We start from the raw sequence: 25,952 nt of genomic DNA on the forward strand, positions 1-25,952 counted from the left end.
CCCTCTGAAAACCATTTTTTTGCTACCTCTGTGTTGTACCCAACATCCCTATGACTGACTACCAAAACTTGTCACGCAGCATGACGAATTGAGTTTGGACCCAATGTGAAAATCCAGGTATGGCAAGATTATATCTGTAATCCCGGTACTGGGAAGGCAAAAACAGGATTCTTGGGACACACTGGACAGCCAGTCTAGCTAAACCAATGAGTTCAAGGTTCAGTGACAACCTGGTTCAAAAAGTGGAAGGGGGCCAGCAAGATGGTTCGGTAGATAAAGGCACTCACCTCCAATCCTGCTGGCCTGAATTTGACCTCCCCCTTCCTGGTCCCACATGGAAGGAGAGAACCATCTCCCAGCTTCCATGGGCTTCTTTCTGTCCCTGAAGAGTTTCCCAGTTTTTGGGAGCAACAAAAATATGTAGCCTTTTTTTCATTCAATACGTGCTGACGGTTAGGAAACGTTTTGCTTTTCCTTGAGACTACTTGATTTCTCCTGGTTTTACAACGAAGATTGTAGAGTCATCTCACCATGAAATAGCTGTGTGACTATGGGCCTGTTACTTAATCTGGCCGTGCAGAAACGGAGAGCAGATCACATAGCAGAGCGTAGAGGGGGTAAAAATGAGTATATCTGCAGCAAGCGTTACATTAATAGGAGTGTGGTGATCCCAGCAGCACACCAAAGTCAGCAGAAATCTCAGTTGAGTCTGCATGCCAGCAAAGCACAAGCTAGTGGGGGCAGAGCTACTAGGGACGTGCGTTATGGCTCTCCAACCCTCAGCCCAAGTGAAAAGGGCCTAGCAAAGCAGATGTACTCTGTAATAGACCAGCTCTTCCTGCCACACACCTTAAAACTTCCCAAACCTCTCCCTAAAATTCTTACATTATCTGGCACCAGACAAGCTATGTCAGGGGTTCGGTTTCTCCCTGTAGCTTTCTGCACGCATGCCCAGTTCCTTTTTCCTCTTCCTGTCAGAACATCCGGGAAGTAGGCACTAGGGGACAACAGATAAAAGCTGTGCTCTCTGGCAGTCCCAGGCACTAAGAGATAGCAGTGACCATGAGTGACTCCATGGAATCAAAGATACAGCAACTGTAAACTCTAGGTGAGGATGCCCTGGGACAACTGAGGGGCAGCTCGCAGTTGAGCCTGTCCAGGCTTTGACTGGTGCTCTTTTCCTCCAGAGGATGAAGAGTGTCTCATCAGTGGTACCAGGTATTCTGTTGTCAGCTCTGAATTACGACGAGATTTTGGCATCAAGCGTTTAGCAGGTACAGCAGATTAAGGGGCTGAGGAAAAGTGGGCAACCCTCCCCAGAAGTGGGTCATGGGAAATTGGAGTCAAGAAAGACCCTAAACTTCTCAGTCCTGGGGAGATGGAGGCTGGGGGGGGGAGGGGGATGGAATCGTGGACCATAAGGAGGTAGAGGCTGAGAGTCCAGACTCATGGGTCCTTGTAGTAGGAAGATGGTGGCAGTAAGTCTGTCCTGTTGCCACACTGAGGCAGGTGCACTACGGCTCTAACAGCACTACCTTCTGTCCTGCAGAGTACCTGAAGCGGAGCCACAACTCCTTGGTCCTGCAGCTGCTCTCCTTCCTGTTCCTGACTGGGCTCCTGACGATCATTCTTGTCCTAGGTCAGGCACAATGAAGGGCTCAGCTCCATGGCCTGGCCATAGGGCCTGTCTGGGAGTGAGATGGGGAGTGCAAGTTGGGAACATAGCCTTCAGTGGCTTCCAGAAACTCCTCAGGGACGCCTCCCCTTCTCCAGTATAAAAGAGGGAAGGGAAAGGTCTCAGAGAAGAGCTGTGGTTTCTCCTCATGGTTCACCCTTCTCTGGGTGTCTAGTTTGCTAGCTTTTAAATAATATTAACCAAGGACGGGAGAATTGGCCTAGCAGTTGAAAGCTCTTGCTGTTCTTGCAGAGGACCTCGGTTTGGTTTCCAGAATACACATCATGGCTCACAGCCATCCATAACTCCAGTTCCAGGATATCTAACACCCTCTTCTAAATACCTCAGGCACAAGACAAGCACATGTAATACATACATACATACATACATACATACATACATACATACATACAAAGACTCATACACTTTAGATAGATAGATGATAGATAGATAGATAGATAGATAGATGATAAATAGATGAGAGAGAATATTTAAAGACGTTAGGCAGGAACCTTACTAGACACTGAAGTGGAAGCATGTTCCTGAAATCCTAACTACTTGTAAAACTAAGATAGGATGAGGGTGTATGCCCAAGAATAGAAGAAATCACTGACAAAATAGTGAGACTCTGCTTCAAAAACAAATGACACAATGTTTCAAGGGACCTGGTATAGGTCCTTTCAAAAAGTAAGTACTTAATAAATTAAGAGATTTCTTTTTCTTTGTTGCCTAAGTCTCAAAGGTCCCCAGCTCCCAGGTTCAGAATAAAATCTACCAGGAGCTCAGGCAGCTGAAGACCAAAGTTCATGGTGAGTGACCAGAAACCAGGGATTAGGGACCTCAGGTCTCCATAGGAGCAGAATCAATTTCCTTTAGTCATTAGACCTCTTTGAGTCTCAGTTTCCTTTTCTGGGAATTGAGATCACGATGCAGCACTGAGAATGGAGTTTGGTATTTACAGGGGCCATGCGCACAATAGGCACTCAGTGTTCACAGGAATTGTGGGCAATATAGATAAAATTCACAGTAGCCATTCACACAGAATTCAGTGTTCAAAGGGGTTGTATACACAGTAGGCATACAAGGTTCACAGGGGGCTATGCACACAGTAAGTACTCAGTGTTCACAGGAGTCCTACAAACAGTAGGCATTCAGCATTAACAAGGGTTATCCATACCATGGGCACTCTAAGTTAACAGGGGTTGTGCATTCAGTAGGCACTCAGTCAAATTAGTTCTGGCCCCTTCTTCTCCATGTCTGGAGAGGATGGGCTCAGGTCTTCTAGATTCTCCGGGGTGAATACTCAGACAAGGAAGCACAAAGGGGAATGGCTCCCCAGAGTGCAGTGGTGAGCAAGGGCCCCTTGTTCTGGAGAAATGGGGACGTGAGCATCGAAGTGTGTCCATCTGATCTGCTCCCCCCAACAGATGGTTTCTGTCAACCCTGCCCCAGGGACTGGATGTTCTTCCATGAAAACTGTTATTTCTTTTCCAAGTCCCAACGAAACTGGCACAACTCCCTCACAACCTGCCAGGAACTGGGGGCCCAGTTGGTCATCATAGAGACTAACGGGGAGCAGGTACACTGGGGGTGGGGTCCATCCTTTTCTAGAACATGCACCTGGCTGTGGTCACCTGAGAGTGAGACCATTTGCCCGACAAGGCTATGATTAAGATGACGCTTTTCCCACTTGAACACAGAAAGTTACGGATGAGCGACCCCGAATACTCTCCGCAGGATCACACACAGGACTTAAACATTCCGGATGCTCTGGGAGGACAGCTGAGATGTAATTACCACCTTTGTGTGCTGAGAAGTGTAAAATCCCTTCCTCACCGAGGGGTAGATGTCCTGCTATGCTAGACCACAACTAGGAAGATGTGTCAAGAAGGTCCTTGCAAACACAAGGACGAGTTTGAAACCACATTTTGAAAGCTGATCATGAGCTTGGGAAGATGTTCTAATGTGTAAAAGTGCCTACACACTAACTCAGGCATGAAGACCAGAGTTAGGGATCCTCAGCATCCATGGGGGGAAAATATCATGGGTCACAGGTGTCCCTAAGCCCAATGTAGGGGATGGGGCCTGCAGACAGGAGGATCCCTAGGGCTTGCTAACTGACAGCCTAGCTCCAAGCCCAGTAAGAAATCCTCTTTCAAGAGAACTAAGTGGAGAGCAATGCAGTGGGATGCCTGATATTTTCCTGTGGTCTCTGCATGTGCACTCATGTTTTAAAACACCTGGACACATATGTATACACAACACACACACACACATCTCCACACACACTCGTAAAGCTAGTTATCATGCCCACATTTTCAAATATATATTTCCTCTGCATGTGCACTCACGTTTGCAAACACCTGCACACACATACGCACATACACCACACACACACACACACGTGCACATGCACACACACACATATGAAGCCAGTTATCATGCCCATATTTTCAAACATATCATTTTTATTATTTGATATTTTATGCATGCATACAATGCATTTTTGTTCCTATTCTTACACACCTCCTTCTCCCTCTGATGCCTCCTGAATCCATTCCCCATCCCTCCCAACTTCCCATCCCCTCCTTTTTGTGTATTTCACTGAGTACAATTATGTTTCCCATATCTAATGGACATGGCCCACCCTAAAGCTTAGTCAGCCTGCTGGTTTTAAAGAAAACTGACTCTCCCTCCCTTAGAAGCCACTAACTTTCCTAGTACCTCATAAAAATCTTCCCTCTCTGTGTTACAATGCTTACAAGCTAGAGCTTGTGCCAGTAACCATACCTGTTGTGAGTTCATGGGCACAGCAGTCCTGTTACATCCAGAAGACTTCCCCAGCCTCTGTCTTTTACAGTCTTTCCGATCCTTCTTCCATGATGTTCCCAGGGCCTTGAAAGTACTCAGGATACATATGTCCCATTTAGGTCTGAGCACTACACAGACAGTTGTTCTCTGTGATTTGGCAAGTTATGAGATTCTGTCTTAGCCTCTATCCACTACACACACACACACACACACACACACACACACACACACACTTAAACAAAAAACCTTCTCTGATGAGGTCTGAGATATGCACTAATCTGGAAGTATGGAGACATGTATTTAGAGGGCAGTTTTACTGTGTATAGTAGTAGTTTCATACCTAGGCCTATGAGATCCCCAACTGTGGGTGGGTTCTTGGTCAGATTTAGAGTGCCAGGAATGCATTTCCCCTTGTGGAATAGGCCTTAAATGCAAGCATAAAGCAGTTGGCCACCACCAGATGTTGCACCCATGCACCCCTAGCAGCCTGCATAGCACTTCTAGATACTTTGCAAGCTAGTGAACCACCCCCTTAATGCCTCCACTAGGGAATATCCCTGAGTCTTGCTGAGCAGCTAGTCTACCTGATTTGGTGAACTACAGATCCGGTGAGAAATCTTATCTCAAAAAAACAGTAGATGCCAATTGAAGTAGATACCAAATGCCAACCTCTGACCTCCACCCCCATTTTCACATGCAGCCACACTCACCTATGCCACAAATATGGGCACACATATACGAACAGACACCACACATGTATGCACATGCAAAAAAACCTATCTTAATGTATAGTGTTTCCCATCTCCTTGTTTTTTCTCCTCATCAATGGGATGTCACCCATTGCAGAGCTGGACAGGGCTGATAGGTGTCCTGAGCAACCATGAACTGGTGCAAATGTTCCCATCACATTAAATCCAATCGCAAGTGAACTCCTGCACGCATTCTCAGAATGCCCAAGACAGACAGCCTTGAAGCATTATTAAGTGTGTCTAAAGGGAAGCCAGCTAAGTGCATTTGTGTGCCATAGTCCATCTGCCTATAAGATAGATACATGTAGATGGCTGAAACCACTTAGGTACCCACAAGTGCCCATGGCCCAGTGGAGAAGAAGGGTGGGAGCTCATGTTGCAACTAGAACTTCCTGCAAGAGTTTGGGGGAGAAAAAGGGCTCCCCTCCTTTCACTCCACCTCCTCCTACCCCACTCCAGACCTTCCTGCAGCAGACTTCTAAGGCTAGAGGACCAACCTGGATGGGGCTGTCCGACGTGCATAGTGAGGCCACATGGCACCGGGTGGATGGATCACCTCTGTCACCCAGGTAGGTCTAAAAATGAAAAGTATACTCTGTACAGTAGCACAGGTGTCTCTGACTCTCTGACTGGAGCCATCTTTGGGGGACCATCCTCCTCTCCCTGACCCTTTAGAAATAGATGCCCACACCTTCTAAATGGAGAGTGGTCTTCCTAACCCATGCACAGACAGAATAGCAGCGAATCTTACTATTAAATCAGAGAGAGAAACTTCCCTCTGGTGGGTATTAGTTTTAATGTAAGGTAATAATCGAAAAATAGAAAATAAAATAAGGCCACTGGTGATGAAGAGGACTGTTACCATAAAACAATTAGTTAGGCTGGATATGTAGCTGTTGACTGAGTGGTTGCCTGACATGCATAAAGCCCTGGTTCTGTCCTTAGCACCATGTATACCAAGTGTGGTGCTATAGGCCTATATCCCATAAATTAGGAGATAGAGACAGGAGAACCAGATGTTTGAGTTCACTCTTGGCTACATTGTGGGTTTGAAACCAGTCTGGGCTACACAAGACCTTATTTTAAAAAATAAAAATAAAAATAAAAAAGATGAAAGGAAGGGAGGGGAGCAGGTGGAGAAGTAAGGGATGGCACGTGCATCTAGGGAGGCATGAGGGCATCAAGCTTCCAGAAGCTAAAAGTGTGGTTTGTTGTATGCCACTGGGACAGTTTAATATTCTGTAGACTGGTGTGCTAGTTTTCTGTTGTGTGTTGGGGATGTTGTTTAGGAGGTTGGGTTTTGGTACTGTGATCACTATCCTGGCAAAAGCAACTTTAAGGAAACAAAGGGTTATTTGGCTCATAGGTTCAGGTTCTAGTCTGTCTTATTGCTGTGATAAAACACCATGACCAAAGCAAGCTAGGGAGGAAAGGGTTTATTCGGCTTACACTTCCTTAGATGTAGTCCATCACTGAAGGAAGTCAGGACAGGAACTCAAACAGGGTGGGGACCTATAGTTAGGAGCTCTAGTGGCCATAGAGGGGTGCTTTTCACTGGCTTGCTTCCCATGGTTTACTTGGCCTGCTTTCTTACAGAACTCAGGACCACCAGTCCAAGAGTGTTCCTACCCACAATGGGCTGGGCCTTCCACATCCATCACAGATTAATAAAATGTCCTACAGGCTTTCCCACAAACTAATCTTTTGGAGACATTCTCTCAACTAAAGCTCCCTCCTCTCTAATGACTTTAGCCTATGTCTAGTTGGCATAACTAGCCAGCACTCCATCCATTCTTGCAAGGAAGTCAAGGTAGGAACTTGAAACAGCTGGTCACATCCACCGTCAAGAACAGAGCGAGAGAGGATGGCTACACGTCTTCTCTCAGACATTAACAGGGCAGCCTGACATAGACAACGCTTCATTGAGAACTCTGTTCTCCAGTGAATCTAGATTGTGTCAAGTTGACAATTAAAACTGTCACAACTGGCTTTGCAGCTTTACACAGTATTGGAATAAAGGGGAGCCAAACAACGTCGGTGACGAAGATTGTGCAGAGTTCTCTGGAGATGGCTGGAATGACTTCAACTGTGATGCTGTAATTTTCTGGATCTGCAAGAAGGCGTCAACCTCACCATGCACTACCAAATGAAAACCAGTTTGTCTCCACTCTTGCGATCCAAACTACGCCGAGTGAATGAACGTGGCTCACGTCTGTGCTGTTTCTTTTATCTCTCTGTTGACAGCAGGATGTTAATAAAAAAGCACTCACTCTTTTCTGTCAGTGTCCTCATCTCCTATGTGTAGGGATTCTGCCGCAGGAGCGGTGGCCAGATCAAAGGCCACCGCCTCCTCAGTTGTGGCCTCCCAGACCTCTGCCACTGAGGTCATTGACACCACCACCAGGCCTCCACCACTGCCACTGAGGCCTCTCTAGGTCACTGATGATGATGATGATGATGCTGATGCTGGGGCCACCACTGCTGCCACCAAGGCACACACACAAAATCACATACACACACACAATCACACACACTCACACACACATTCATGTAGAGATCTCTCCACTGCCTCTGCTGCCTCAATGGCCTGCTGTCCCCACCTAACTCGATGACAGGATACCTTCCCCAAGCTGCAGGGAGCCCACAGCCCCCTTCCCCAGTCCTTCTACCCAGAGTGCCTAACACTACCACAACTCCCAAGAGCTATGTAGCCCTTCAGTAGTGAGCTACTAAATTTTATTTTTTCCTTTTTTTATTATTAATTTATTCATATTACATCTCAGTTGTTAGCCCATCCCTTGTATCCTCCCATTCCTCCCTCCCTCCTGCTTCCCCCCTATTCCCCTCCCCTATGTCGTGACTGAGGGGGACCTCCTGCCCCTGTATATGCTCATAGGGTATCAAGTCTCTTCTTGGTGACCTATTATCCTTCCTCTGAGTGCCACCAGGCATCCCCATCCAAGGGACATGGTCAAATATGGGGCACCAGAGTTTGTGTGAAAGTCAGATCTCCTTCTCCACTTAACGGTGGAGAATGTCCTGTCCATCGGCTAGTCTGGGTAGGGGTTCAAAGTTTACTGCCTGTATTTTCCTTGGCTGGTGCCATAATTTGAGGAGCTACTAAAATTTAAAGTGGCTTGCTGCCAGTCCTCCTTCCCACCTCAGGGCAGTCAGCCCCTCCTTCCTGCCCTGGGGCTATGGAGAGCTGGAGAGAAAATGGCACCAGCTCCTGTCAGCACCAGTGGGAGCTGTCCATGGTGACTATTCCTGCCTCAGCCAACTGCTTAATGAAAGCCACACACCCCTGAGCCTTTTCAGCTTGCATCTTACCTTTTTGTTGCTGTGACAAAAATGCCTGTGAAAAATAACTTCAGGAGGGAAGGGCTTGCTTGGGCTCACAGTTTAAGAGTGTAGATCCATTGCAGGGGTGAAAGCATGGCCCAGCAGGAGAGGCAGCCTGCATTGCAACTGTATTCAGAGACCAGAGATGCATGTCAGTGCCCCGCTCACTTTCTCTTTTTTCCTCAGTCTGAAACTACAGATCATGAAATGGTGCCGCCTATATATAGGATGTGCTTTCCCACCCCAATGAACCAAATCTAGAAGCTTCCAGAGATTCATCTCCTCAGTGATTTTCGATCTTGTTGAGTAGACAATAGTAACCACCACAGCAGGGAACCTTCCCTGGTTGGCGTAGCCCATGCTGCAGATGGATGCACCCAGGGACTAACTCCTCCAATCAAGCGGTGACTACAGGACACTGGGTTGTGAATACCCCAACTCCCTTTAGCCATGGATATTCCATGCTGGGTCATGAGGAGGGGAATCTCCCAGTTCTTGGCTCAAGTATAAACATGTTTTCCAGCTTCTGAGCGTCCTTTAAAACAGCTGTGGCATTCAGCCTGTTTGCGCTTTGATATAATGATATAAGGAGCCGACTCTCCAAGTCCTGCCTTCTTTCTGGTACAGCACTCATGGGTCAGGACAACCAAGTTCTAGACCCACCGGGCCCACGTGAGATTGTGCTGAAGAACTGTGCAGGGGCTGGTAGAGTCTAGACTAGATCATTCACAAGGCCATAGCCACAGCCGCTGTTAGGGAACGCCAAGACTCCCACTTGTCTGTGTGTTCCTAATACCCAGGTGCCTGGACCCTAGGAGAATCAGAAGCTCACAAATCTCAGGTTGCCAGGCTGCCTAAGCCATCGTGGGGACTAGTGGGAGGGACACATCCTCCTCCTGCCTTGGAATTCTCTGCCTTCTCTGCCTTCCTTGCCACTGGCTGGGGAATCAGAGACAGGCTAACCACCAAATCTTCCACTATCCTCTGAGAGCTAGAAGAAATGACCTCCCCACTCTAATTCATGTGCCTGAATTCTCCTTAGAGCCCCTACCATGTTGTCTGCTTATCCACGCAGTTGACTCCTCAACTCCTCTTGCCGCCCCTCCTGTATTGCCTTCTATCTCTCTGCATTCTCTTGGCATTAATAACTGCTAAGAAACTTCTCACTCAGTCTGACTTTCATACAAACTCTGGGGCCCCATTTCTGACCACGTCCCCTTGATAGGGAGGCCTGGTGGCACTCAGAGGAAGGATAACAGGTCAGCAAGAAGAGACTTGATACCCTATGAGCATATACAGGGGGAGGAGGTCCCCCTCAGTCACAGTCATAGGGGAGGGGAGTAAGAGGGAAGCGGGAGAGAGGGAGGAATGGGAGGATACAAGGAATGGGCTAACAGTTGAAATGTAATATGAATAAATTAAAAAATAAAAAGTATAAGGAAAAAAAAAAAGAAACTTCTCACTCACAAAGGCAATCCACCTTAGTGTTCCCTTGACCCCCACAGGGGAGATCTTTCAGAAAGTAGGGACTAAAGGCAGGGACCTCAAGATTGACACATAAAACAAGCCACTGGCAGAAAAACTAGATGTCCTTAACCACACGTGCTACAGGTTACAAACAGCATGCCGAGATACAAGTGACAGAGCAGCAGCTGTGTAGTGAGCTATAAAGGCTCCTGAGAAGTTTAGGGGCTTTTCCCTCAGCTCTCTGGCCACTCCTACTCTCGGAAGTGCCTTCTCTCTCTTCATCAGCACTCCACTCTCCCTTCAAACCATGTATCTCTGGTCCAATTCTTTGCCTTGGGTCGCAACAACCTTACAGCTTCAAAGGTGGCTCACACAGGATCGTATGAAAGCTGGAGCTTCCAGTCAGCCAGTGCTCTTTATGGCTCTTTCTCTATCCTCCACTTCCTTCTCTGCACAACTACAAAAGGCGACTCACACCTGGAGCACCTCTACTCTCCTTCCGTCCCCTACTACCTTGCTTTTCTTGGACTTGTATAGCGGTAGTGGGGAAGGTGTCATACCCTCTAAGCCGCTTTATGGGGTGTTAGATGAATTTATTAGTGGGATAAAGACACATATACTGGTCAGCAACTACCCAAGACTTTTAAGATGGCTAAACTTGAGAGGGACAGTGCAGATCCTCAGCCACAGGGGGATTATGCCCTCAAGAAAAATAAGATCTGGCTCACTCTGGGGCCAAGCATGAGTAAATGGCCTGGAAACGCACAGTCAGGTTTCCTCAGCTTCTGTATCCTATCATCATGGAAGTGGCTGCATAAGGTTTTATTAGTTGGCCACATAATGTTTTGTCAGTTACATCACAAAGCCATAAATCAAAGTATTGGCCAAACATGCTTGTAGGGATCATGGATAGGCAGGTTACAGAAAAATCAGGGAGACCTCCGCTACAGATTTCAGGTGGCATATGGCGATGTCCTCAGCCTTTGAATCGGTGGAAGCTAGTAGTCTGCCAATGACAGTCTTGTCTGGAACATTTCAATTCTCCATAATCTCAAATTTCTCTCATTTGACCTTGTAGAACATTTAATAAGAGGTGCATATCTCTTTCCCCCAGCTCTGTGTTTCTCTCTTTCTCTCATTTTCTTCCTTCTGGGCACTTCAATCCACACAATGAACTAGCCTATGCTTATTTGAACCACTGACCAAGCCATGGTGGCAACACCCACATGGTTCCTTGGCAGTCCCCAATGCCACTAGGTCCTCAGAGCACATCTTTAACTTCAGACTTTTTCATGCTGCTGACATTCATTCAAGCACCCCCAAACTTCCTTCCATCTTCAAATATGCCCATTGACATGATGGAAGGTGGTTATGGGTTCTGGGCCTCCCTGCCATCCTGTCCATGATGGCAACCCATCTCTGACTTCATGTTCTTTCTTTTTTTTTTTTTAAAGATTTATTTATTATTATATATACATTGCTCTGCCCACATGCCAGAAGAGGGCATCAGATCACATTATAGATGGTTGTGAGCCACCATGTGGTTGCTAGGAATTGAACTCAGGACCTCTTGAGGTGCAGTCAGTGCTCTTAACCTCTGAGCTATTTCTCCAGCCCCCTCATGTTCTTTCTTAATGCACTTTCTCTCCAGGTTTTACAGAATTCCACCCTTCTTTGGAGGCTCCACTCCTATTTTATGTTTTTTGTTTTGTTTTGTTTTCGAGACAGGGTCTCTCTGTGTTAGCCTTGGCTGTCCTGGACTCACTTTGTAGACCAGGCTAGCCTCGAACTCACAGCCATCCACCTGCCTCTGCCTCCCAAGTGCTGGGATTAAAGGCGTGCGCCACCACACCCGCTCATTCCTATTTTATAAGATATAATAAACTGTTACTTTCTAACCTCCCTACATGGGGTGTGGCTCATGCCTCCCATCACTGCAGTAACTTTGTCTTAATAAAGCTCATTCCTGGAAGACAACTTTGTATCACTTCCTTCCTGAACCAACCCACTCAAGTACCTAACAGCACTTACAAACCATTTGACTATGTCCCCAAGATACTCATTTGGTACATACACACTCTCACATACTCACATATCACACGCGCACACACACACACACACACGCACACACACATGTATGCATGCACTAGCCAGCTAGCTAGCACAAAAGTAAATCTACTCATCTGATTTTCTTTTAATGGGTGTGTATACATGAGTGCATATATGTGCACATGTGTGGGATACATATATGTGTGTGTGTGTGTGATTGCATGTATGTACATGTGTATGGAAGCCAGAGGACAACCTAGGCTGTCATTCTGATAATATTGTTCACTTTCTTAAAAACATCTTTACAATTACTTATTTACTGGGGGAAAGGGTATGTACATACCACAGTACAGGAGTGGGTCCTGGGGACCAAACTCAGGTCATCAAGCTTGATGACAAGAGCCTTTAAACACTGAGTCATTTCACTCCCCCCCAAAACACAAACCTTTTTCTATTTATATAGGGTCTGCCATTGATAGGCTGGCTAACTGTCTGTGCCTCCTTAGAACTGGGATCACAAACACTCACCATCATGCCTGGCTTTGATTTTTAAACAAAAATTGTGAAGCTTGAACACAGGTGCTTGTGTTTGCTAACTAAGTCACCTCTCTAGCTCCTAGAGTATTTATTTCTGAACATCTGCACATGCTGTTGCCCTTATTAGGAATTTTTTTTTCCCGTGGCTGTGTAGTCTTCATTCTGTCAACCACTATTTTTCTCCAATTCTCTTATTGATGGCCACATGGGATTTTCCAACATAGAACTATTTTAAATAAGTCTAGGCAGCCTTTTGTTTCCTCCTTAAGATTATGGGACTTTCTTTGGATAAAATGCATTCTGTGGAAACAAACCAGTATTTTTCCCCAGGACTTTAAAACATCTTTGTTGCAGTATAATAGCTGTATAAAATAACAGATGTGTTACATTTAAAAATGTCTCGGTGCAGCCTAAGATGCTAAATAAAGATACAGAGTCTGAAGTATACTTTAAAGCTGCTAGTACAACGCTGGGCAGAATCTAAACTAATACAAATCTTCTCCTAAACTATAGTAAACAAACTACTCTAAACTGATAATATAATACTTATACCCCAAGTCATCTTTCTTCCCAGTCAACCATCTCTCTCCTCCACTGCCAAACTTGCTCTTCCTCCCCCAGCAAGCCCCGCCTTCCACTTCCTGTCCTTCTGCCCAGCTGATTGGCTAAACAGCGCTTTATTGATGGTTGATACATCCACTCAGCATTCCTCCACACAGGTATCATTGCATAACTCTGTTTTTAAAGAGTCATTTCCATCAGCAAGCTCAAAATTGTGTATCAGTCACTACCATAACAGATATGTGAGAAGGCCTACAGATCCCCTACTGTGTTTATACCACAGCAGAGACTAGGCTGGAGTGACAGGAGCTTCTGTGCCAGCTCACATCACAACTGCATCCTTAACGCATGTCCTGTACAACACAGTTGGCCCTATCCTCCATCCCCTTACCCTGTGACTTTTAGAAATAGAAGAAATAGAAATTCATCATCATTAGGATAGCTTTCTTTTTTTAATGCTTTCTTAATATTTTAATTGTACAAAATAGTAGATTTTATCAGTGCCTTTCCAGTTGTGTACACAATGCATTTTGTCTTTGTTTATTTGTTCAAGACAGAGTCTCATTATGTAGCTCTGGCTGTCCTGGAACCCACAATGTAGACTAGAGTGACCTTGAACTCACAGAGACCTTCCTCCCTCTGCCTCCTGAGTCCTGGGATTAAAGTGGTTCACCACTACACCCTGCTATGTAGTGTATTTTTATTGTATACACACACACACACACACACACACACACACACACACACACACCCTCATTACCCCATCCTGTCCCCTCCCCACTCTTACCAATCCCATTGTACTTTTCTTCATAACACATTGAGTTGGAATTGTTCACAAGAACATTCACACGCAGTAAGAAGTTGCTTACAGAAACTTGAGCACCTTCCTTATCAGTGGCCATACCACTGAAAAAATGTTTTTCCATCACCCAGGAGACATTAACTACCTGTACACCTCCCACTAGCAACTATCAATCCTCAGGTAGGGAAGGGCATTGCGAGCACCTCTGCCTAGCAACCATTAATTGCCTCCTCCTACTGAAGTGGAGCCTCTTAAGCGCCTCCTATCACTTCCTTGCTCTACCACTTTTGACTGTGAGACCTTGGGCCCATTACCTGGCCTTGTTGCACCTCAGAGTGGCCCAACTGTAAATTGGGTCGGTCACATCAGAATGGCTAAGATCAAAAATTCAAGTGACACCACATGCTTGTGAGGATGTGGAGAAAGAGGAATACTCCTTCATTGCTGGTGGGAATGCAAACTTGTACAACCACTTTGGAAATTTATCTGGCGTTTTCTCGGAAAACTGGGAATAGGGCTTTCTCAAGACCCAGCTATTCCACTCCTTGGAATATACCCAGAAAATGCTCCATCACACAAGGACATATGTTCAACCATGTTCATAGCAGCCAGAACCAGGAAACAGCCTACATGTCCTTCAGTTGAAGAATGGATAAAGAAACTGTGGTACATTTACACTATGGAATACTACTCAGCTATTAAAAACAAGAAATTTCCAAAATTTGTGGACAAATGGATGGGACTAGAGATGATCAGACTGAGTGAGTTAACCCAGAAGCAGAAAGACTCACATGGTATATGCTCACTTATAATTGGGCAATAGCCCAAAAGGCATGTCCCACAAAAGTCTTCACTTACCAGGAGATTTGGGATAGATGTGAGGACATCCTACTGGGATTCTAAGTAAGAGAAATATAGGAGATAGGGAAATAGAAGGTTCCAGAGGGTCCTAGAAACCTACAAGAAGAACATTATGATGGGTGGATCAGGGCTCAGGGGGTCTGCTCAAACTATTGCACTAACCAAGGACAATACAAGTAGTAAACATCAAACCTCTTCTCTGATCTACCCAATGGACAGGACATTCTCCACAGTTATGTGGAGAGCAGGGACTACTGACTCTGACATGAACTCTGGTGCCCCATATTTGACCACCTCTCCTTGGTGGGGAGGCCTGATGGCACTCACAGAAAGAATAAGCAGGCTACCAACATGAGACTTGTTAACCTATGACCAATAGTGGGGGAGGAGGTCTCCCTCAGTCTTAGACCTAAGGGAGGGGAATAGGGTGAAAGCAGGATGGGGGGAGGAATGGGAGGATACAAGTGATGGGGTAACAATTGAGTTGGAAGCTGAATAAATTAATTAAATAATAATGTTTTAAATGATAAAATAAAATTAATTTAAAATTTAAAATTTTTCATGGGTCAGACCAGTTAAATGAATGAGACTATGAAGCACTTTAGAAAAGGAACTAATGGGAATCCGTACACATCCATAGTTATTGCTGCATTAGTCACTGTAGCAAGGAGATGGGATTGTCCTAAATGCCCCTCAACAGATGGATGCATAATGAAAATATACTTTATATACGCAATGGAATTTTATTCTGCTGTAAGAAATGAAATTTTCAGCATAGTGCACGGATCAGGATTTTATTATATCAAGGCTAATCAGACTTTGGAACACAAATACTGCATTTCTCTCACATGTGTGGATCCCAACATCTAATGTGTATAAGTGACTGTGAGTGTGGTGTAGACTGTGAAACTAGAAATAGGACCAGGAGAGGAGAGGAAGAAGTATGGGGAAGCACATGATGGCATTAGAGCCTGTGGCCTGACAGCAGAGGCCACCAGAAGTAGAAAGCTTCAGGGGAGGAGGGAGTGGGGAAGAAGAGAGGAGAGGAGAGAGGAGGGGAAAGGGGATGGGAGGATTAATAAAAACAAATCATGTTTCAAAATATCATGATGAATCCTAATACTTTGTGTACTGTTGTAATTTTTAATTGTTATTACACTTACTTGGTTTTGGGAGGTAGGTGGAGCTCAGAGGACTGCTTAATGGGATTTTACTCTCTCCTTCCACCATATGGGTCTCCGGTGTTGAACACAAGTCATAAGGCTTAGTGGCAAGCACGTTTACCCATTAAGCCATCTTGCTGACCCATTAACAATACATTAAGGAAATACAACGATGACTCAACCCAGCTTCCCAGTCAACAGAGATCACCATGATTTATAGTACCAATATAGTCTGGTGTAAGAGGGCAGGGCTTTCTGGGACGACTGAGGAAATTTAGGGCTAGAGAAAAGGCTGCACTAGAAAAATGCTTGCCTCAGAAGCATGAAGTCCTGACTTCAGTTCCCAAAACCACATTAAAAAAAAAAATCAGGCGTGGTGGCATTGGTTTGTAATGCCAGTACTAAGGAAGAAAGTACCAGCAGATTTGTGGGACTTGCCAGTTGCCAAGTTAAGTGAGAGATAATTCATAATCCTGACTAGGGATCTGGGGATCTGGGTAATCATTTTATTTCAGTGTGTGTGTGTGTGTGTGTGTGTGTGTGTGTGTGTGTGTGTGTGTGTGTAAGCGCTTGAGTGTGTGTCTGTGTGTCCCTCAGGATTCAGTTAAATATTGATGAGGAACAGACATTTTCTTCAGTGGAGTAGCCACTGATAAGATGTCCATGCTCCTGAAAATAATCTCTGACTTATTCTTCTCCTGTAAGCAAATCCCAATGAAACTTAGACACACACACACACACACACACACACACACACACACACACACACTGAGAGAGAGAAAGAGAGAAAGAGAGAGGGGGAGGAGGGAGACATACACGTGAGCATGCCAGCACACATACACACAAAAATACCTTGAAAGTAGAAAAAGGTATTTGGAAAGAGGGAGGGGATGGGCAAGAAGAAGAAAAGAGAAAGTGATGGGTGGATATGATTTTTAAAAACATTGTGGGTTGGACATGGCTTTGCAGTTAAGAGCATGTAGTGCTCTTACAGCGGACTTAAGTTAGGTTCTCAGTACCCATGTCAGATGGCTCAAAATAATCTGTAACTCCAGCTCCATGGCAATCTAAGACCTCTGGTCTCAGTTTCCTGCATTTACACACACACACACACACACACACACACACACACACACACACACACACACACACACACACTTAAAAATAAAACTTTTTGAAAATGCACTGTGTACATGTATGCAAATACTCTAATGAAACTCATTATTATGTGTAACTAGAATATACTAGTAAAGCTTTTTAAATGACTTTTTTAAAAAAAGTGTATGTGTGTCTATGTTTGAGTGCAATGCCTTAAGCGGCCAGAAGAGGGCGTCAAATCCCCTGGACCTTAGTTACAGGCGGTTGTGAGCTTCCAGACGTGGGTTCTGAGAACTGAAGTCGGGTCTTCTAGAAGAGCAGCACCACTATTAATTTCTAAGCCATCTCTCTAGCCACCCATACGTATTTTAAAGATGGGTAGTACTTGAAGAATGGCATCAGAAGTTACCATCTGGCTTCCACATGGTAAGCACGTACATCACATTCATGCACACGCATGTGCACTCACATATACAAGCACATACATGCATCCACACACAAGAGCTTGTATATAAACACAAATGTAAAATAGAGTTATTTTATATTACGAGTTATTATTTTCTTTTTTTACTTTATTAATTTATTCATATTACATCTCAATGGCCATCCTATCCCTTGTATCCTCCCATTCCTCCCTCCCTCCCATTTTCCCCATACTCCCCTCCCCTATGACTGCGACTGAGGGGGACCTCCTCCTCCTGTATATGCTCATAGGGTATCAAGAAGAGCATTATGATGGGCAGATTTGGGCCCAGGGGTCCTGCTCAAATTATGGCACCAGCCAAGGACAATACGTGCAGTAAACTTCAAACCCCTACCCAGATCTAGCCAATGGACAGGACATTCTCCACAGTTGAGTGGAGAGCAGGGTCTGACTTTCACACGAATTCTGGTGCCCCGTATTTGACCACGTCCCCTGGATGGGGAGGCCTGGCGGCACTCAGAGGAAGGATAGCAGGCTACCAAGAAGAGACTTGATACCCTATGAACAAGTTATTATTTTCATGAAAGTCATCCTATAGCTTGGCCATACCATAAGTGAACCAGATGCTTTTGCCATAGAGGCCATAACACACCCAACCCCTCTGAAATTCTTGGAATTTGAGGCCCCTGCTATACTGTGTCAAAGTCTTCCTCCTTCTCTACCCTCTTCCGGTGCTGGAACCAAGTTCCTCATTTCTCTTCCTTAGAAAGAATAGCTGCAAAGAGTAAAACACAGTGGGTGGCAGATAAAAGCTATCATTCCAAGCAGTTCTAGGCACCAAGGAACAGCAATTACTATTTGTGACTCCAAAGAAATGAGGACACAGAAGATAGGATCTCTGGGTAAGGATACACTAGAAGTATTGGGACTTGGGGAAGTAATTTGGGTGATGGTCAGCTCCGGTTTGGCCTACCTAGATTCTGACCAAACTCTCCCCACCTAGAAGAGGAACAGCTGATAACTGGTGGTAACAGATATTTGATAATTAGCTTTGGATTCCAACAAACAGTTTTCCAGCTATAGCAGGGTTTTGGCATGGGGCGTAGATATCTCCCAGCAGAAATTTGGTCCTAGGATATGAAAAATGAGTGTCTAAATCCCTGGGTCCCTGAGAGGTGGGGTTTCTAGAGCTGCACCCCTGGATAAAGGCTGACTTCTGAAACCCTAGGCTCCAGGAAAGTGGCAATCTTGGGTCTGGGTCCCTGTGTCCTGGGAAGGTTGACTCAACTATCAAGGTTGAGTCTCCTAAGTCCTAAGAAAGTGAAGAAGTGGGACTCAACACCTGGATCCTAGGCATATGGACACTCCAGATTTGGATATTAGTGTCCTTGGAAGGAGAAGATTATAGATGTGGACCTCTGGCTGGAAACCGACTTTGGGACTCTTTCCTGGGGAGATGGAAGCTAAGGGTGTGGACTCTGATATGAAGATGCTATGTCTAGGTTCCCTGAGCCAGGTAGTAGATCGTCCATCCTTCTCCTTGCAGGGTTTCTGGACAGAAGCCACATTCCTTTGCTGCTGCAGCTGCTGTTGCTCATTCTCTTTGCTGGACTCCTGATGGCCATCGTCATCCAAGGTCAGGATCGTCTTGGAGGTTGAGTCTCTTTTGGGTGACCTTTCAGCTCAGGTATCAAAGCCTAACAAAAAGGGGGTGTTGACAATAGGATTGGGTCCTTCATCAGCTGCTAGCACCTTCTTCGAGACTCTCTGCTTTTACATCAGTTTGAGAAGAGAACAGAAGCAGTAGAGGTTTCATGGGTATCAGGATTTTTATCTTTAAATGAGATTTAAAAATAGCACACTGGGTATCAAATATGTGTCTGTACAACATATGGCACATGGTAGATGTTTAATAATTGTATTTTTTCCCATCAAGTTTTCAAGATCCCAAGCTCAGAAGAAATGCAAGAAGAAAAAACAAAGCAGGAGAAAATGTACCAGGACCTGAGCCAGATGAAGTCCAACATTGGTGAGTGAGAAAAATCAAAGTGTCCCTGTGCCTGAGGGGGCCTTCATGTGGGGTCACGTTGTTCTCAGTGCTGGCCATCTCTGAGCTTCCACTTCCTTGTCTGTGAACTGGGAATAGTGATTTTAAAAAAAAATGAAGAAGCCATGTGGTGGTCAATGGGGGCCTTGCACGTAGTAGGCACTCAGCTAAACCAGTCATCTGTGGAAAAGATGGGTCCAGATAGCCTGGGTTCTCTTGGAATGGAGAAAGGGCTTAGGGAGTGGAGATAGAAAAATGGCTCGGCCAGATGCTGTGTCAAGGAAGGATTCTCATTCTGGAGGTCTTGACCCTGGACAAACATAGGAACAAAAAAGATTCAAGTATGTGTCCAACCTGATCTATCCTCACCAACAGATAGCCTCTGTCGCCGCTGCCCTTGGGATTGGACATTCTTCGATGGAAACTGTTACTTCTTCTCCAAGTCACAACGGGACTGGCACAATGCCATCACTGCCTGCCAGGAAATGGAGGCCCAACTAGTCATCGTCAAAAGTCATGAGGAGCAGGTGTGACTGCCTCACTGTCCTGGTACATTCTTCTGGAGACTGGCAAACTAGAGCAGAGATGGTTATTTATAGGGCATCTTCTAAAAAAAAAATAGACTACTGAGTCCACTTGGAAAGGGTGGAAAGAAAGTTCCCAGGAACCTTGGAAATAGGTATACACTAGTTTCCAACATGGATGAATACTGTGGGGAACATTTAAATGCGAGTGTGCTGGCCAGGGCATAACAGTCTGTTTGACAGGGTTCTTTTAATCCTTATTAGTCGGGTTTATGGTTTCTTTGATGTAAATGTTTTCACCAGGGTTGATTTCAAGTGAGCAATGAGGTGTCACTCAATGAAGGCCTGGAAAGATGTCATCACATGCATGACCTACAGTCGTAAACTGATGTAATCTGGCTTCAGCATAACTGGCCTTGAGTAAATTTATATGGACATACTCAGAACGCATAAGACACAGAAACATGTAGTGTTATCAAGTGCAGGTCATGGGTGGCCAGCTGTGCACACTATCAGTGTAAGTTTAAGCACATCTGCCCATAGGACACAGGTATGCAAACGATTCAGGACTTCTGAGAACATCAGGCTGAGGGTGGAGGTCAGCCAGGAGAGTCCTTGCCTAGCATGTATAAAGCCCTGAAATCAATCCTCAGTGCCACATAAGCCAAGTGAGAATGAAGACCTGTCATCCTAGCCCTTGGGAGGTGAAGGCAGGAAGCTCAGTTTAATGCCATCCTCGGCTACATGAGTTTTATGCCATGAGACCTGTGTCAAAGAAAAAATGAACTTCTGAGACATCTGGGGACTTATGACTGGTGTGCTAGAAATATAAAGGATTTTAAATCAGATTTTAACCAGAATCTGCTGCCAAGAGATTGGGGAGCACGATAGCTTTTCCCTTGCTGTGACAAAATATCTGAAATCTGCTCCAGGAGGAAAAGCATGTCTTAAAGTTCAGAGGATTCAGTCCAAGGTAAACTGAATCCATTGCTTTTATGTCTGCAGCAAGGCAGAAACACAGTATGAAGGCACAGGAGAGGAAAGCCTCCTGCCTCTCATGACAGCCAGGAACAAAAAGACAGAGAAAGGGGGGACCAAAGACAAGACACTGCCATCGTTGTCTAATTCCTCCATCTAAGACACATTTTCCAGATTCCATAGCCTACAAATAATGCTGTCAAATAATGAATCCTGCCTACCTCTCCCTGAGGATTGATAGGCAGTTACTAGTATTAGGAGTGGGAACATACCAAGGCCACACCCCTTCTCAAGAATTTATAGGCAGTTGCAGTTGCTGAGGGACGGGAAAACACTTTCTTTACTGATGCAGCCACTGTTAAGGTGCCCATGTTCCTGTAAGGGACCCATCGCCTATGAGAAGCCCTAACTAAATTCATTGATTTACCAAAAATATAAACTTTTGGAATCCACTGATGAACTTAAGGTTTGGTGGAAAAAGACGAACACAAGTGAGGGAATAAGAGGAAAGTTGCTTCCTGACCCTTTCTCTCCCATCCAGAGTTTCCTGCAGCAGACTTCCAAGAAAAATGGCTATGCCTGGATGGGACTGTCAGATCTGAACAAGGAAGGCTCATGGTACTGGCTGGATGGCTCACCTCTATCAAACAGGTAGTCCCAGGAAAGGGAGTAGCCTAAAGAATGGGAGGAAAGGGACTCTGTCTGACTTGTACCGCCCATCTAGTTCCCCTGCATCTGCCACCACCTTGACTGGCCCTCTAGACATAAGAGTCGATAACATTCACGGATAGAGGAAGGAGGACCTGGTGTTTGGACAAGAAAGAAGTGCTCAGGTCCCACCATTGGTGCTGAAGGAGTAGGCTGTAGCCTGTGTAGGTACTCTAAATGAAGCAGAGTCATAGATAACTTCATAAGTACAGTCACAGGGTCAAGGGGTTACAGCATTTAAAAAGGTAGCATGTTAGACTGAGGAGATGGCTCAGTCAGCCAACTGCTAAGAAGAAACAAAGTTTGATCTCTTGAATTCATGGGTGGTTGGTTGGTTGGTTTTTGGTTTTTGAGACAGGGTTTCTCTGTGTAGCCTTGACTGTCCTGGACTTACTTTGAAGACCAGGCTGACCTCAAACTCACAGTGATCCACCTGTCTCTGCCTCCCAGAGTACTGATATTACAGACCTGTGCCACCACACCAGACTTATGTGTTTGTTTTTAAGCTCGACGTGATGGTGTGTGCTTATAATCCCAAGTCAGCGGAGGCAGAGAAAGGCGAACTGCTGGGACTCGCATGATCACTAGCCTAGCCTGGTGGTTCCAAGCCAGTAGGAAACCCTGCTTCAGAAGAAAAGATGAATGGTTACTGAAGACTCCTGAAAGATGATAAGTGAGGTTCACCTCTGGCCTACACACACACACACACACACACACACACACATATATATATATATATATATTTACATTTTATATACACATATATGCATTCAGGCATGTGCACAAACACACTCATCACACACTCATGCATACACAGATACATACACACACATCATATGCATGAACATATGTGCCTGGACATACAGACATATCACACATGCATGCACTCACACATACACACACATCACACACATGCACATACATGCATGTATCCATCATAAACACACATGGATGCATACATGAAAAGATAGTGTGTTATGCTCACAGATTCTCCTAAGAGAAGGAATATTCATCACATGTGGGGAATATCAGCCAGTAGTTGTCAGGGGAAGGAGCAGGCAAGACTGGGTAAGCCAGATTAGATGTAGATAAGTGGAAAGTTCTGGAGTGTAGATATTGTCCTTGTTGTTTGTTATCTAGCCCTGAGCTTGTGTGTGTTGACTGACCCAGAGTACAAGAGTCCAGGGAAGGAGATGACTGGGAGTGGGATGTTTACATTAGATAGATGTATCTTATAGCCACGGCCTCTGTAAGACAACTTTTCTCAAGCATGGGAGACAAAAGTAAAAGTGAAAGTGGCATGAGAATATTATGAGGTCCCATCCAGGGCATGTCTGCCACACATATGCAAGGAAGCTATGAAAGCGTTCAATTTCCAGAAGCTACAAAAGAGGGTTCAAAGGGTGTAGGTAACATTGTGGATGCAGTTCTTTTTTTTTTTTAATGTGCATTATTTGTGCCTTGTTTAAAAAAAATCAGGTGGCTTTAGAAGTGAATTTTATCTGAGTCTTCAGTTCTATTCCATCAATCAATGTTTTCGTCCTTATGCTAGTAACTATGTTATTTTTTATTACTCTATCTCTGTAGTATGACTTGAAATGAAGGGTGCTGATACCTTCAACAGCATTTTCAATGTTCAGGATGATTTTGGCTGTCCTGAGTCTTTTAGTTCCCATATAAAATTTAAGACTTATTTCCATGAAGAACTGCATTGGCATTTTGAAGATTGTACTAAATCTGTAGGTTGTTATTGTTAGAGTGGCCTTTTCATAATGTTAACCCTGAGTGTGGCCGGTCTCTCCATCATTCTATGTACTTGTTTGTTTGTTTCTGGGTTTTAAAGTTTTCATTGTAGAGGCCTTTAACTTCTTTGATTGGGTTTATTCCAAGAAACTTTTAGACTATTGTGAATAGGGTTGTCTCTTTGATATCTTTCTTGGTGTGGTTGTCTTTCATATATAAGAATGGTACTGGTTTTTCATGTGTCTGTTTTGCATAATTGTGAATGGTTTTTGCAGCCTTGAGAAGTATTGGAATGAAGGACAGCCCAACAACATTGGGGGACAAGACTGTGTGGAATTCAGGGACAATGGCTGGAATGACGCCAGCTGTGACAACCTGAAACTCTGGATCTGCAAAAAATCTGCAACTTCCTGTTCCAGCAAGTGATGACCAGATCCTCTCTGCAGTTTCCACACCCTAAACATCCCCATTGGGCAGTGGACTTTCACTCATACTTTTCCCAGTTCTTTCTCCCTGTCTATGGGCATGGAGATCTTAGTATTATCTCTCTGGGACTCATCAGTCTCCTTTGTTAGTCACTATGGTGCTGGACCACTGATGTCCTTCATTTGATGTCTCCAAACTCCTACTGGCATAGTTGTGGTTCTCCCATTGGATTTAACTATATTAAAGTCCCATGGGGTGCACCGATGGTTTTAGTGTGTTCCATTCACCTCCCGTCTTCCTTGTTGAAGTCAGAGGGTTTACATTATCATGTATCATTATAATATGCATTATGTTGGTAAATTGTCACATACTGTTTGAGCCCACAGAAAATCTGGCTTTGGAATTAAGGTTAAACCCATAACACCACTTCAGACCAAAGTGTCCTTACCACAAAGTGTCCTTCAAAGACCCCTCACCCAGCTGTGTAACAGGGAGGGAAAACATCAGCAAATAGCTTAAGGGTAAACACACACATAACTGAGAACAGCTAGGAGGTGGACACTACTAAGTGTTACTATTGTTCAATCCCATAATACGGAAGTGCCTGCAGTGGGACAGAGAAGCCAGAAATTCACCCATAGGAAGCACAGGAATGGAGAGATAACTCAACACAAAACTCCAGCTGCCTGCCTCAACTTCCGAATTCAGTTTCTGCTGGCTTTTGCAAGCACCCATATTTGAGGGTATTGTCTCTGTCTATTGGTATTTGTTCTTTTGCCTGAGGGGCCTTCACTTTGAGCTTCTGGAAACCCAAGTGTGAGTTCCAGCTGGCTTCCTTAATAAAATGTCTTCAGTCGGTTTCTGCAGAGTGTTTGTAAGTCCTGACTTGGGAACATAGCCTTTCCACTGTTATTTGTGGTTTTTTTACTTGGAAGCCTTACTCAAGGAACACTGTTCTTCCCAGGACTCCTGGTGTTGGGAACTCCAGCTGGCTACCTAAAGGGGCTTCTCTCTTTGATTTCTGTTTGATGCTTTGAGCCCAATTTGATGGTGTTTTGTTATCTATTTATCTACCCACCACTTGCTGTTTATTATTTTACTTTAGCTTGCTATGTACTTAATAAAAATCATTCAAAACTGAAAGGGTCTGAGAGATGGAAAGTTGGCTCAGTAGTTAAGAATACTGGCTGCTTTTTACAGGAGATCTGCTTTCAATTCCCAGTGCCCACATGACCTCCCAAAACTGTCTGAGAATCTGATGCCGTCTTCTGGCCTCTGAGGGTACATGCACGGGGCAGACATACATACAAAACAACCTATACACATGATAAAGGAGGGTATGGCTATAGTAGATCGTTCTCCAGACTATGCAGAACACATGTGTGATTGCTAATATATATAAAGAAACTGCACGCAGTCCTTGCATGCTTTCTTCCATGCACCTCACCTGCATGCTTTAGCTTAGAGGTCTTTCTCTAGGTGTTATATCTTGTCCTATAAACGGAAGCACCAGGGAACCAATCTCCTCAGTTACCCAATGATGGTAGCAGCTGATGTGTGAATTCCCTACTTCTGCCCTCCCATGTTGACGGCATGGTAGACCCAGGTATGTCTCAATCCAAGGAAGGTATTTCTCTGGCTCCTGGGAGTTGTAGTGGTGGTAGTGGCTGTCTGTAACCCCCCTTTACCAACTTTACTGTGCTACATGGAGTTTCCTTCACCATTTCTGTCTGTCCACTGCTGCTTCACTTCCTAAGTAAATTGAGAGAAAGTAACAATCCAGGGATGTTGGGCCAACATGAGGTAGCTATGAAACTCTGTTCTAAAACTCCTTAGCAAGTGACTGTGAATTTCATCAGACCACCACTCCTGGGCTTGTGATCCTATTATATGCCTGTTTCCCTCCCTGTGTAATACATATATGCATGCATGAATACATACATACATACATACATACATACATACATACATACATACATACACAGAG

General features: G+C 44.8%; 2 protein-coding genes across 2 annotated transcripts; both read left to right on the forward strand.

The window, feature by feature from the left end:
- The first annotated feature begins 550 nt into the window (after positions 1-550).
- Positions 551-7,385, forward strand: LOC127203319 (CD209 antigen-like protein D). Its single transcript, XM_051162102.1, has 7 exons — positions 551-686; positions 1,161-1,274; positions 1,550-1,639; positions 2,410-2,484; positions 3,103-3,254; positions 5,695-5,804; positions 7,232-7,385. The coding sequence occupies exons 1-7, from the start codon at positions 551-553 to the stop codon at positions 7,383-7,385; spliced, it is 831 nt and encodes a 276-aa protein (XP_051018059.1).
- A 10,964-nt stretch (positions 7,386-18,349) lies between these two features.
- LOC127203128 (CD209 antigen-like protein E) lies at positions 18,350-24,430 on the forward strand. Its single transcript, XM_051161929.1, has 6 exons — positions 18,350-18,441; positions 19,086-19,175; positions 19,476-19,568; positions 19,962-20,113; positions 21,630-21,739; positions 23,815-24,430. The coding sequence occupies exons 1-6, from the start codon at positions 18,414-18,416 to the stop codon at positions 23,963-23,965; spliced, it is 624 nt and encodes a 207-aa protein (XP_051017886.1). The 5' UTR covers positions 18,350-18,413; the 3' UTR covers positions 23,966-24,430.
- Positions 24,431-25,952: the final 1,522 nt, after the last annotated feature.

This window comes from Acomys russatus, chromosome 19 (genome assembly GCF_903995435.1).
Source record: "Acomys russatus chromosome 19, mAcoRus1.1, whole genome shotgun sequence".
Classification (NCBI taxonomy): domain Eukaryota; kingdom Metazoa; phylum Chordata; class Mammalia; order Rodentia; family Muridae; genus Acomys; species Acomys russatus.